The 13,223-nt window shown below is 42.4% G+C and overlaps 1 protein-coding gene and 1 long non-coding RNA gene across 6 annotated transcripts in view; one reads left to right on the top strand and one right to left on the bottom strand.

Moving 5' to 3' along the window:
- The window catches only part of LOC311619358, a 102,451-nt gene extending 90,785 nt beyond the window's left edge, over positions 1-11,666 (top strand). For all 5 annotated transcript variants that reach the window (XR_014794477.1, XR_014794478.1, XR_014794479.1 and 2 more), the window contains 5 exons: positions 6,207-6,285; positions 9,222-9,354; positions 10,158-10,398; positions 11,227-11,402; positions 11,553-11,666. This is a non-coding gene — a long non-coding RNA (uncharacterized lncRNA). The remainder of the gene's footprint in view (positions 1-6,206; positions 6,286-9,221; positions 9,355-10,157; positions 10,399-11,226; positions 11,403-11,552) is intronic.
- Positions 1-11,965, bottom strand: part of LOC311619340 (uncharacterized protein C12orf56) — a gene marked incomplete at its 3' end in the record, with an annotated part of 75,090 nt that extends 63,125 nt beyond the window's left edge. Inside the window, exon 1 of the mRNA XM_084877589.1 lies at positions 11,550-11,965. Coding sequence (XP_084733715.1) covers positions 11,550-11,801 — 252 coding nt within the window. The 5' untranslated portion in view covers positions 11,802-11,965. The remainder of the gene's footprint in view (positions 1-11,549) is intronic.
- Between the last annotated feature and the right edge of the window lie 1,258 nt (positions 11,966-13,223).

The following is a 13,223-nucleotide window of genomic DNA, read 5'->3' as shown; positions in this document are numbered from 1 at the left end:
TTCTCTACCCCTCTCTATAAAAAAATCAATAAAATATATTTTTTAAATAAATAAAAATAAATAAGCAAAATAAATAAGAAAGCTTTCAAGGCTTGGTCCTGTGAAAAGGATGCTACTCCTACTTGGGTCTTTTTAGCCAAACCTGTTCCTTGAACCTCATTAGCAACAGTAATGTTAACAGTCTCAGCTCTGAGAGACAATGACCTTGAATACAGAGATGGTGTTTGAGATTGAAAACAGTGTTAATAGCCCTGGCTGGTGTGGCTTAATTGGTTGGAGCTTCTTGCCATGCACTGAAAGGTCCCAGGTTCGCTTCCTGGTCAGGTGTATATGGGAGGCAACTGATTGTTGTTTCTCTCCTACATCAATGTTTCTCTCTCACCTTCTCTCTTCTCTCTCTAAAAAATCAATTTAAAGTCAGTTAAGTTGTTAAGACTTTTTTTTTAAGCTTTTTTAAGTTAAAAAAAATAAAAATTTAAAATAAAATGTGTTTATAGCTGCATCCCCTCCTTCCTACAGCTGGTTGCTATGTGCATAGTGGTTTTAGAATGCTGGCCCTGAGGTCAAAAGACCTAAGTTTACATTTCGACTCAGGTGTTTGCTGAATACAGGGCCTTGTGCAAGGATTTACCCTTTCTTGGCCACAGTTTCCTTTTTTTTTTTTTTTTTTTTTTTTTTTTTTACAGAGAGGAAGGGAGAGAGATAGAGAGCTAGAAACGTCGATGAGAGAGAAACATCGACCAGGTGCCTCTTGCACACCCCCTACCGGGGATGTGCCAGCAACCAAGGTACATGCCTTTGACCGGAATTGAACCTGGGACCTTTCAGTCCGAAGACTGATGCTCTACCACTGAGCCAAACCGGTTTCGGCTGGCCACAGTTTTCTTATTAAAAAAAAAAAAAAAAAAAAAAAAAAAAAAAAGATAATATCACCTTTCTTATAGAATAAGATTAAATGAAATAAGCCACTTAAAGTGTTTAGCGCTGGAGGGTGGGGATGACAGGAGCAGGCTGGAAGAGTTTACGGGGTGGGGGAAAAGGAGGACTTATATAACACTTTCAACAATAAAGATTTGTTTAAAAGAGAATTATCTAATAACTTTAAAAAAATGAAGTGTTTGATACAAGGCTGGAACATGGCATAGACCCAAGAGATACCTGTTATAAGTAATGATCTTTGGTTGTTCATAGGAACCTCAGTAATGCAATACTGAGCCAGATCATGGTCCACTCAGTCCAGTATTTGTCTCTGATAGTGGCAGCAAGGGACATTTGGGGAGAGAAGAGAATGCTCTTTTTTGTTATTACTTCAAGTGATTAAAGGTTTATCTGAAAATATTCCTAGTGTCTTTGACTAACTAAAAATAATATGTCATCATGCATGTATCTATATCATTTTGTTGTTGTTAATCCTTATCCAAGAATATTTTGCCATTGATATTTAGAGAGTGGAAGGGAGGGGGAGAGACAGAGAAAGAAACATCGATGTGACAGAGACACATCGATTGGTTACTTCCCTGACCAGGGCCGGAGCCTGCAACCGAGATACATGCCCCTGACCAGAACCAAATTCGGGACCTTTCAAATCAAGGTTCGATGCTCTGTCCGTTGAGCTAAACCAGAGAGGGCTCTATATCATTTTTAACTATATTTGTATTTGCAACTGGAACTGACTTTCTTATATTAAAATACTACATTCAAAAAGCAGGAGGATAACCCTTATATCTTGTTTTGTTTTTTTAATATTTTTTAACAAGTCCGTATTTACCTTATCGTTTAGTCTTTTTTTAATTCATTTCAAAGAGGAAAGGAGAGAGAGAGAGAGAGAAGAGAGAGAGAGAGAGAGAGAGAGAGAGAGAGAGAGAGAGAGAGAGAGAGAGAGCGCTAGAGATATCAACGATGAAAAATCATTGATCAGCTGCCTCCTGCACACCCCCTACTAGGGATCAAGCCCGAAACCTGGGCATGTGCCCTGACTGAGAATGGAACCAGGGACCCTTCAGCCCACAGGCCAATGTTTATCCACTGAGCCAAACCAGCTAGGGAGTTAGTAGTCTTGGATTCAGAGTTTTGATTCAGATTTCCCCTATCAGCTTTAATTTCAGAGAATTAAAGAGCCCTAGCTTTCAGCAGTTGATTATCTAACTTCTAGTTTATTCAGTTCAATTCATATCATGGATGTTTTTTTAGTTCCTACTGCAAAGTACAAAATTGAACATAAAAAATATACAATGGTGTTTCTGTTTCAAAGAGCTTAGAGTTTTCTGGATAATAATGAAAACTATGAATCGAGGCCGCTGTAGCCTTGAGATTAAGAACACTGACTCTGGAGCCAGGCTACTTGGGTACAAATTCTGATTCTGCCATTTTTTTATGACCTTGGGGCAAAATGCTTAAATTCTCTGTACTTTGGGTTCCTTATCTGTTAAACAGCTAACAACATTATCTAGGATTGTTAAAAGGATAAAGAAGTTCCAAATTAAGCACTTAGAATAGCAGCTGGGTGGTATATAGTAAGTACTCAATAAAATGGCAACAATTTGAAGTAGGCATTAGAGCTGTTCACCAATATTCCTGTTCTCTCTCCCAGACAGCGGAATGCACACATAATAGGATCATTTTTGCCTGCCCCCTTTTAAGTGACTCTGGCTAATGAAATGTGAGAAGAAGTGACGTATGTTACCTCAGGGTTGAAGCTTAAACCCAGGATATAATTTGCCGCGTTAATCCTCCCCTGCCATGGTGATTAAGCAAGCTTGTGCTGAGATACACCCTCTGCTACTAACACATGTGATTAAGTATCACAAATCCTGTGATGAATACAGCCCCTTGCTAATCCACCATAGACAAGTAGCTTGAATAAGACAATGCTGTATAAAATCACCGAGACTTTGTGGTTGTTTGTTGTATATCTTAACTTAGACTATTGACCAATACACTATCATTCCATCCCCTGGGGATATAAAAGTGAACCAAACTGATGAAAAACCTGCCCTCTTGTGGTTTCTCAATACAATATCCAAACTACTCTATGCAAGCACACTATTAAGAAAAAGCCAAAATGACTGAAAAGAGTTTACTACTTCTTTCTGCCTCCTACAGTGAGAGCTTAGACATGTTACAAATGAGTCAAAATTAAAACAGAAAGCTAAAGATGCATCCATAAAATGGTCTCATCTTACATAACTCTTATTACTTCTCAAAATGCAAGATTAACAACACAGGGATCACATCATACAAGCACAAAAGGAGTGTGGTGGAGCTGAACCTGAGCATCAGGAGACCTGTGAGGATTTAGTGGCTCTGCCCAGTGTGATGAGTTGTCCTTCTTTATGGGGTCCCTCAGTAAATGGAAATAATGAAATATCGTCTCCCTTCCCAGGAGACAAACTGTATGGTAGACATGAGCATCCACTCATTCATGTATTAATTCTTGCAAGTGACAATTATGGACCATCTACTGTGTGTCAGAGAATACAATTCATAGTGACACAGGGACAAATAAGACAGACAAGGTCCTGCTCTCATGCAGCCTACAGGTATTATGGGAGACAGATAATAGATCATCGCAAAGGTTAATCTCATAATGCTGGTAGTGATAAGTGCTTTCAAACAAACAGATACTGTCAGTGTGACAGGAGAATGGTACTTTGGATTGGGTGGTCCTGGCAGGCACCCCTGTGGAGGTGATGCTGACTTTGGAAACAGGATAGACAAGAAGGAATCAATCCTCTGAGGACCTGGGAAGAGTGTGCCAGGTAGGATGGACAGTACAAAGGCACCGCGGCATGTAGAAGAGCATAAAGAGCCAATAGAAGTGGTAAGAGGTCAGAAAGAGATGGAGGGGTCACTTCTCAGAGGCTTCTGTAGGCAATAAGGAGTTGGCAAGCTCCTGGAGTCTCTGAAGCAGAAAAGTGACATAATTCAATTCATAATGTATGCTTAAGAATGCTCTTTGGAGAGGAATTAAGCTGGAGGCAATTTCAATAGTCTAGATAAGGGACTGGACAACTGGCACCAGAAAAAGGTTTAAGAAAGGTCATTGGGAGACAAGTGACAAGGTTTAGAACATGCGACCCCAAAATATGGCACCTTGGCACACTGAATATTTTAAGCTGAAGGGATCTGAGAAATAGGCAGATGCAGGAAAGTCTCTCTGACCTTCCCACTCGCATGGGAGAGGTGCCCTCCCTTTACCCCAAGGAAAGAAACAGCCTCTCTATGAGGCAGGGGTGCCTGGAGGAATCCAAACAACAGGCCTTGCTAAGCTTCCCCCAGTTTATCACCCTTGGCTCATACCTCTTTTTGTCCTATCTCATTTTTCCATGACTCTCCATTCCTCATCAAATTTAGGCTTACACTCGGCTGGTGTGGCTCAGTAGATAAGCATTGACCTATGATCCAGGAGGTCATGATTTGATTCCCAGGCAGGGCACATGCCCAGGTGGCAGGCTTGGTTCCCAGGGTGGGATGTGCAGGAGGCAGCTGATCAAGGATTCTCTCTCATCATTGATGCTTCTATCTCTCTCTCCCTCTCTCTTCCTCTCTGAAATCAATAAAAATATATATTTTTTTAAATGTACAGATTTAACTTTCTTCAGGTCTTCATTTCCTTATAAAGTCTCCCATGTCATATAATATTTATATTAAATACATTTGTATGGTTTTATCCTGTTAATCTGTCTTTGCCAGTTTAGGGGCCTAGCCAGGAACCCTAGAGGGCTGAGGAAAACTTTTTCCTCCTTTACACAAGACAAAAGGATATACTAGTGTGGAAGTTCCTTTCGCAATTAAGACTAGAACTAATGTATGATCAGCAATTCCTCTTCTGGATATTTACCCAAAAAATATGAAAACACTTATTTGTAAAGATATATGTACCTCCATGTTCATTACAGCTTTATTTACAACTAGAGACCTGGTGCATGAAATTCGTGCATGGGGATAGGGAGTGTCCCTCAGCCCACCCTGTACCCTCTCCTATCTGGGACCCCTCAAGGGATGTCCAACTGCCCACTGGGATCGGGCCTAAATAGGCAGTTGGACATTCCTCTCACAATCCAGGACCCCCTAACTATTCCCCTGCCAGCCTGATTGACACCTAACTGCCCCCCTTCTGGCCAGATTGCCCCTAACAACTCTCCCCTACCAAACTGGTCACCCCTAACTTCCCTCCCCTTGCTGGCCTGGTTGCCCCTAATAGTCCTCCCCTGTAGGCCTGATTGCCCACAACTGCCCTCCCCTGCTGGCTATCTTGTGTCCACATGGGGGTGCCATCTTGTGTGTTGCGGTGATGGTAAATTTGCATATTAACTCTATATTTTATAGGATAGCCAAGACATGGAAAAAACCTAAGAGTCAGTGGATGAATGGGTAAAGAAAATGTTATATATACAATGGAATACTACTCAGCCATAAAAAAAGATTAAATACTTCCATTTGTAACAATAGGGATAGATCTTGAGGGTAATATGCTAAATGAAATGCTAGACAGACAAGGGCAAATATTCTACATATTCTCATACATAGAATATGAGATAAAAAAGTAACAAATGAACTAACAAAATAAATAAAAACAAACTCCAATACAGACATCAGAATGGTGGTTACTAAAAGGAAAGGAAGGTGGGAGGAGGGTGAATTGGGTGAAGGAAGTCAAATATATGGTAAAAATAGGAAACCAGACATAGGGTTGTGAGCACACAATGGCATATACAGATAGAATATGTATGCCTAAAATTTAAATAATGCTATTAACCAATGTTACCTCAATACATTTTTCAAAAAAGAGGATATACTGGTATGTTAGATGTGGGAGTAAGAGAAAGACAGAGTTAAAGATGATGGAAGATGTTACTTACTAAAATAGGGAAAGCTGAAGGATGAACATGGTTTGGGGTAAAGATGGGAACTCTATTTTTTAATGTATTTGTCAAACCTACTGGGTAGATTTTCAAAAATAGTAAATGAGATCATGTGTTTTAAAACACCTAATATATAATAAATGCTCAAAAACAGTTATTTTCTTTCCAAATTTCCTAAATCTCCTAAAGCTAAGTGTACTAATTTGGAAAGGGGATAATACTAGTAATAATATGAATCTTACATATGGGGAGACTTGATTGACTTAATATATGTGAATAAAGGCTATTATAACTAACTTGTATGCAGGTCTTATCATACATTTGTTAATTTACTCCTTCCAGCACCTCTGTAAGGTCCTGTTATCTCCATTTCACCGAAGAGGAAGTGAGGCACGGAATAGAGGTGAAAAAACTTGACCAGGTAAGTCTCCACTGATAGAATGCAAAAGCTGAATAAATGTATTCTAAAATACCCAGATGTCTACTGCAGACAATAAATTCAGAAAGAGAAGAGACAGATTACGTTGAATATTGAACAAATATTTATTGAGCATTTCATCTGTGCCAGACGGTGGTCTAGGTACCAGAGACATAGCAATGAGCAAAACAGACCAAATGCCTGCTAACCTGGACTCAGCCAAGGAAATGCAATTAGCCTAGAAAATGTGTAGGATCTTGCCCTAGCCAGTTTTGCTCAGTGGATAGAGCATTGGCCCCAAAGTGTGAAGGGTTCACCCAGTTCAATTCCATTCAAGGGTGAGTACCTCAGTTGCAGGCTCAATCCCCAGCCCAGTCAGAGGATGTGTGGGAGACAACCAATCGATGTGCCTCTCTCACATCAATGTTTCTCCCAGTGTGTCTCTCATCTTCCCTTCCACTCTCTCTAAAAATCAATGGGAGGGCAATGGAAACTAAAGAGAAAATAAACAAATGGGACTACATCAAAATAAAAAGCTTTTGAATAGCAAAAGAAACCATCAACAAAACAACAAGAAAGCCCACTGTATGGGAGAACATATTTGCAAATGTTATCACTGATAAAGGTTTAATCTCCAACATTTACAGGGAACTCATACAACTTAATAAAAGGAAGATAAATGATCCAATAAAAAAATGGGCAACGGACCTAAATAGAAACTTTTTGAAAGAAGACAGAAGGAAGGCCAAGAGACATATGAAAACATGCTCAAAGTCACTAATAATCCAAGAGATGCAACTCAAAACGACAACACAGTACCATCTCACACCAGTCAGAATGGCTATCATCAACAAATCAACAAACAATAAGTGCTGGCGAGGATGCGGAGAACCCTCGTGCACTGCTGGTGGGGATGCAAACTGGTGCAGCCACTGTGGAGAACAGTATGGAGTTTCCTCAAAAATCTAAAAATGGAACTCCCATTTGACCCAGTGATCCCAATTCTAGGAATATATCCCAAGAAATCAGAAACACCAATCAGAAAAGATATATGCACCCCTATGTTCATAGCAGCACAATTTACAATAGCTAAGATTTGGAAACAGCCTAAATGCCCATCAACAGATGAGTGGATTAGAAAACTGTGGTACATCTACACGATGGAATACTAAGCTGCTATAAAAAATTAAGAATTCTTACCATTGGCAGCAGCATGGATGGATCTGGACAGCATTATGTTAAGTGAAATAAGCCAGGCAATGAAAGAAAAATGCCACATGATCTCATTCACTTATGGAAAATAGTGGGAAGGCTGAGGAGGAGGGAGGGAGGTAAGAGATCAACCGAAGGACTTGTATACATGCATATAAGCATAAACAATGGACGCAAGACACTGGGGGGTGAGGGCATGTGTGGGAGTTGGGGGAGGGGAGCATGGGGAGATATGGACACATGTAATACCTTAATCAATTTTAAAAAATGGAAAGAATCAATGGGTAAATGTCCTCTGGAGAGGATTAACCAAAAAGAGAAAATGTGTACAATCTGAATACAGAAAGGGGGAAAGCAGGGATCACAATTGGCAAATTACAGCGGTCCCTTCAGCATTGCCTGTAACCTGTCCAAGCTAAGAATGTGTTTTAGATTTTTAAAAGGAGTAGAAGGAGGAGGAAGAGAAGAAAAAGGAAGTGCAGGAGGCAAGTTGTGAATATGGGGATCTGAACTACCTTGAAGGAGGAGGACATAAAATACACACTGCAGGCAAACAAGACAGACTAAAAGGCTCATTTGTTGCCTCTTCGAGAGGCCGCAGAGCCTGGGGTGGCTGAGAGCAGATACTCCGTGAGGGGGCAGTGGTGAAAGGACAAGAAGAAAGGCAACACGTTGGAGGCAAGGGCTGCTGGAGTTGGTTCTTTTTTTTTTTTTTTTCTCTGTAGCTGTTAGGAGGGAACCCTTAGGAAACTCACAGACTGTTCTAGATATTTGGTTCTCACACTTTCACAATGTGTCTAATCTTAGAAGCACTTAAAGAATAGCATTTTAGCCAAAACCGGTTTAGCTCAATGGATAGAGCGTCGGCTTGGGGACTGAAGGGCCCCGGGTTTGATTCCTGTCAGGGGCATGTACCTTGGTTGCGGGCACATCCCCAGTAGGGGGTGTGCAAGAGGCAACTGATCGATGACTCTCTCTCTCATCGATGTTTCTAGCTCTCTGTCTCTCTCCCTTCCTCTCTGTACAAAATCAATAAAATATATTAAAAAAAAAAAAAAAGAATAGCGTTTTGATGCATACAAGAGCAGAACTCTAGGGAGTAATTTTAAAAGTAACTCTTAAGGAAAATGTAGGCCTTTTATAAAAGCTCTGCAACCTTAGAAACTTTTTTTTTCTCCTTTTTTAGGAGATGAAGCATAGCATAGGCCTCCTGAGATCTCCAAGTGCAATTTAAGCTGGTCTTTGATGCAAAGGAAATATCACTTATACCAAATCCAAGTTTGGGTTTTTTGTTAGTGTGGATAGGAGGACAACTACATGAGATATAAATCAGAAATCAGGAAAATTCTATACACTGTAGTATTAAGTAAGGGCCTGGTGTTCATGGGAGAATGACAGTCAATTACATCTATGGTTATTAATTGATACCAGGTAAAATAATTCTGTAACACCTGTTTGTACATACTATCCTATGGAGGTTAGTATAGCCACTGAACTATAATAATAACCCTAGAACTCTTTTATTAAAACTCAGAAAAATAGATTTTTAAGGAATTTGTGCTTAGCGTGATTACATTTATTTCTCACTGGTACAATATTTTTTAAAAATAATTACCCACTTTAAAACACTGTAATAGGGAAAACTACTGTATTAATTTCCTGTTGCTTCTATAATACGTTACCACAATCTTGGTGGTATTAAACCACACAACTTTATTCTCTTGCAGTTCTGGAGTACAGAAGTCTGAAATGGGTCTCACTGGGCTAAAATCAAGGTGTCAGCAGGCCCACATTTCTTCTGCAGGCACAAAATTCCTAGCCTTTTCCTTGGACTGTGGCCCCTTTCCACCTTCAAAACTAGTAAGTCTTTCTCATGCTATATCACTCTGCCACTGACTCCTTTTCTGCCTCGCTTTTCCACTTTTAAGGACTTTGTGATTACCTTGAACCCACCCAGATAATCCAAAATAATCTCCCTATTTAAAAAAAAAATGTTCTATTTTTTAATATTTTTATTGATTTCAGAGAGGAAGGATGAGAGAGAGAGACAGACAGAAACATCAATGATGAGAGATAATCATTGACCGGCTGCCTCCTGCACCCCGCCCCCACTGGGGATCAAGCCTGCAGCCTAGGCATGTGCCCCTGACTGGAATTGAACCTGGGACCTTTCAGTCCGCAGGCAGAAGTCCTATCCATTGAGCCAAACCAGCTAGGGCATAATCTCCCTATTTTAAAGTTAGCTAATTAGTAAACAACCTCAACTCCATCTGCAACCTTAGTCCCCTTTGCCATTAATGATGTAATGTAACATATCCACAGATTCCAGGGATATCTCTTGGGAGCCATTAACCAGCCTACCCCAACTTTAACCAACGTTAAACACTATTGTGCCAGACTGACATTCAATCAACCATGCTCAAATCTTATATTTGTCCAGCTTCTTTACAGACATTCCACATTCTTCTCTAGGCTTGAAATTTTGTACCTAAAAATATGACCAAATAAATTGGTAAGCCTTTTTGTAGGATTCTTCCCAACTTTTACTTTAAAAAACAAACGAACGAATTAATTTGCACTGATAGTATCCCACAGAGGTCTTTTAAGTAGAAGGAGGGGGGAAAAAAAAGAATGTTTTCATTAATTTTGTTCTCTTCTTACAGACTATTCCAAGCAAGCTCTGATTCTCTTGGCAAAACAGCCCCATCAAGAGTCTCACCAGCTGCTTCCCTTGGGAACACAGACTCAGACAAGGGGGGGGGGGGGGGGGGGAGACAAGGCTAGACACTTGTCCCCAGTGGAAAAAGAACACACCTGGAAAGCAGCTCTGACAAAGGGAGCCAAGGCGGGGAGAACCGTAATTGGAGAAGAGAGACTGCTTCCAATCTGCTGCTGCTTGACAAGGTAAATCTACTCCTGGAGCAAAAGGGACACAGTAGCAGCACAATAAAAACTGGGGCAGGGTGCGGCTCTGCTAGATTGTATCTCCTGCAAGGGGAGGGGGGGGGCACTGTGATGGCAGTCCCACCGAGGACGTGTTTCCATTGTGACCTGAGCCCAGTGTGGCTCAAGGGTTCCGCCTGAAAGTGCCAAGCATCCTGTGCACACCTATCTCACTGATGCACTCATTCATTAAAGCTGAACATCTATCATGCTCTAAACGCTGGAGATTAAAAAAAAAAAAAAAAAAAAAAGGAAACAAGGCATAATAGCACTTAACACATGGCATTTATCTGCATTGGTGCTGGCTTTCTGTCTCTAGGAAGGAACCCTCCTTCATCTTTGCATCCTCACTGTGTAGCACAGCGCCTGGCACAAGCTGGGTGTATAATGAACGAAGGAATCCCTTTACACTGCATTTTTTATACCAGGCCAGATTCTCAAATCTGTAGCCCTATTGGGGGTGGGAGTGGGGTTTGACAGGTAACACATCTTTATTTTTTTTTTTTCTTTATTTTTTTTATTATTGATTATGGTGTCACATAATTGTCCTCATCCCCCCATTCCCATCCCAAACCCCTCCCTACATATGCCCCCACCCCCCTGGTGTCCATGGCCACTGGCTAGGCCCCTTTGCATGTACACAAGTCCTTTGGTTGATCTCTTCCCCTTACCCCCACCCTCCCCTACTTTCCCTCTGAGGTTTGAGAGTCTGATCGAGAGTCTGATCGCTGCTTCTCTTTCTCTGGGTCTGTTTTTGTTCATCCGTTAAGTTGTTCATTATTTCCCCAGGTGTGTGAGATTATGTCATCCAAGAAATACCCTTGTAAGAACCTAAACTGAGACAAGCCATTGTTGTTATGCTGAGAGGCAAATCAATCAGTCTGAAGTGAATTCCTTTTTGTAACACATCTCTATACGGAATGTATGTAGCAATCCGGTGTCCCTGTGTGGCTGCTAGTACTGAAGTAAGTTAAACAGTTCGGGAGTCCAGGGAGGAAAGCGGAGGCAAGAAAGGGATTGCTCCCCGTGTGGAGGGGGTCTGGAAGGCGGGGTGGGGGGGGGGGGGGAGAAAGGGATTCTCAGGCACCCGACTGCCCTCCAGTGCTCCTCACCAGGTCAATGGCCACGACGTCCCGCAGCGCCACAACCTGTCGGATGGACTTGGGCGGGTTCTCGGTCAGGTAGATGAGCCGGTCGCTGAGGACCAAGTACTTGAAGGTGTGCTTCTCCGAATCGGACACCACGATGCACGGCTCATAGGCGCGGATGGCATCGTAGACCTCGGGCGCCAGGTGCCGGCGCAGGAACGCGTCCAGGCGGCTATTGGTCCGCGCGGGGAAGCCGGACCCCGCGGGGCTGGCCATGTGGGGCGCCCGCGGCCGGGCCGAGTGGCGGGGACGGCGGACGCCTCTGCCCGTCTGCCCGCCCCGCCTCGGCGCCGCCCTCGGTGGAACCCGCGCGCGCCACAAAGCGGCCGGCCTCACGGTTGCCACGTGCGCCGCGCCCCTCGCCCCTTGGGCCCAGGGAGCGGGGGGGTTAGGGAGGGGGGATGGAGGGACATAGGGGCTGGATTCCGGAGGCTGGTTCCCCGGAGCCCTCCACCCGGGACCCATTCCCCTCCAATCCTCGTCTGAACCTCGGACTCCGACAACAGTGGGCGGGGTGAGAAGCAGGTCCTTCCACTTGGTGGCTTCGTGGACCCTCCGCCCAGCCTCCCCACACAGCGGGCCACCCAGCTATTGTGGACCTTGCCAGTCCTTACAAATTATATTGAAGCAGCAGTTTTTTGGGTTTTTTTGTTTTGTTTTTTTCGAAATGTATTTTATTGATTATTTACAGAGAGGAAGAGAGAGGGATAGAGATTCAGAAACATCGATAAGAGAGAAACATCAATCAGCTGCCTCCTGCACACCCCCTACAGGGGTTGTGCCTGCAACCAAGGTACATGCCCTTGACCGGAATTGAACGCGAGACCCTCCAGTCCGCAGGCCAAGGCTCTATCCACTGAGGGAAACCGGTCTCAGCTGAAGCAGAAGTTTTAATCTGGTTTGCTGTTAAAAATTTGGACGAGATAGAACTTACCAATTTATTTTTTATATATATAAGCAAAAACAATCCTAGATCCCTATTAAGGCCCATCAGAAAGATTTAGCATTTGATTATAACATTGCTAGCAATAGTTCTCTAATCTTAATGGGTATAAACGTAGGTCTTCTCTCTCCAGGTGGCTAAAAGCTCTCGGAGAGAAGAGAATCCTATCATAAATTGATTGGGAGTAGTGAAGGCTACCTAATGGATATACTTGTGGTCTTGATGCCCAGGATAAGGCCTTGGGGACAGTCAGACCTCAATCTATATAGGATGAATGAATGAGTGGGGCCTACATCTTGAAAAAATTGAAAAAATAGGTTTAGGAATGCTGATTGCTCAGCCTTGAGGCTGCAGGGTAGTAAAAGTACTGCTTAGATTTAACAGAACAGGAATACATTATAAATTAGGTTAGAGAGATGAGAAGCAGAAACTTGCTCCCAATAATCCTACAATTTCTCCAACTACCCGCAACCCAGAATCAAATTATATCTTCTTTATTGCAAACTATATTCTCCTTTCCCTCCTATACTGTATGTTGTAAGCAATTTCAAATTCTTTATGGAAAGAGAGCATATATACATTACAACGTACACTCAGATACTGTACACTAAATCCCTACTAAAGGGAACGAGAAGAAATACTTGGTGGTGGCGGAGCAAGTGTGAGGAACTCAACTGCAGCAAAGAAATAGGAAC

The sequence above is a fragment of the Pipistrellus hanaki genome, assembly GCF_964339955.1.
Source record: "Pipistrellus hanaki genome assembly, chromosome: 3".
NCBI lineage: Eukaryota > Metazoa > Chordata > Mammalia > Chiroptera > Vespertilionidae > Pipistrellus > Pipistrellus hanaki.
Note: the sequence above shows the minus strand (reverse complement) of the source record. Positions and strands in the feature narration are given on the sequence as shown.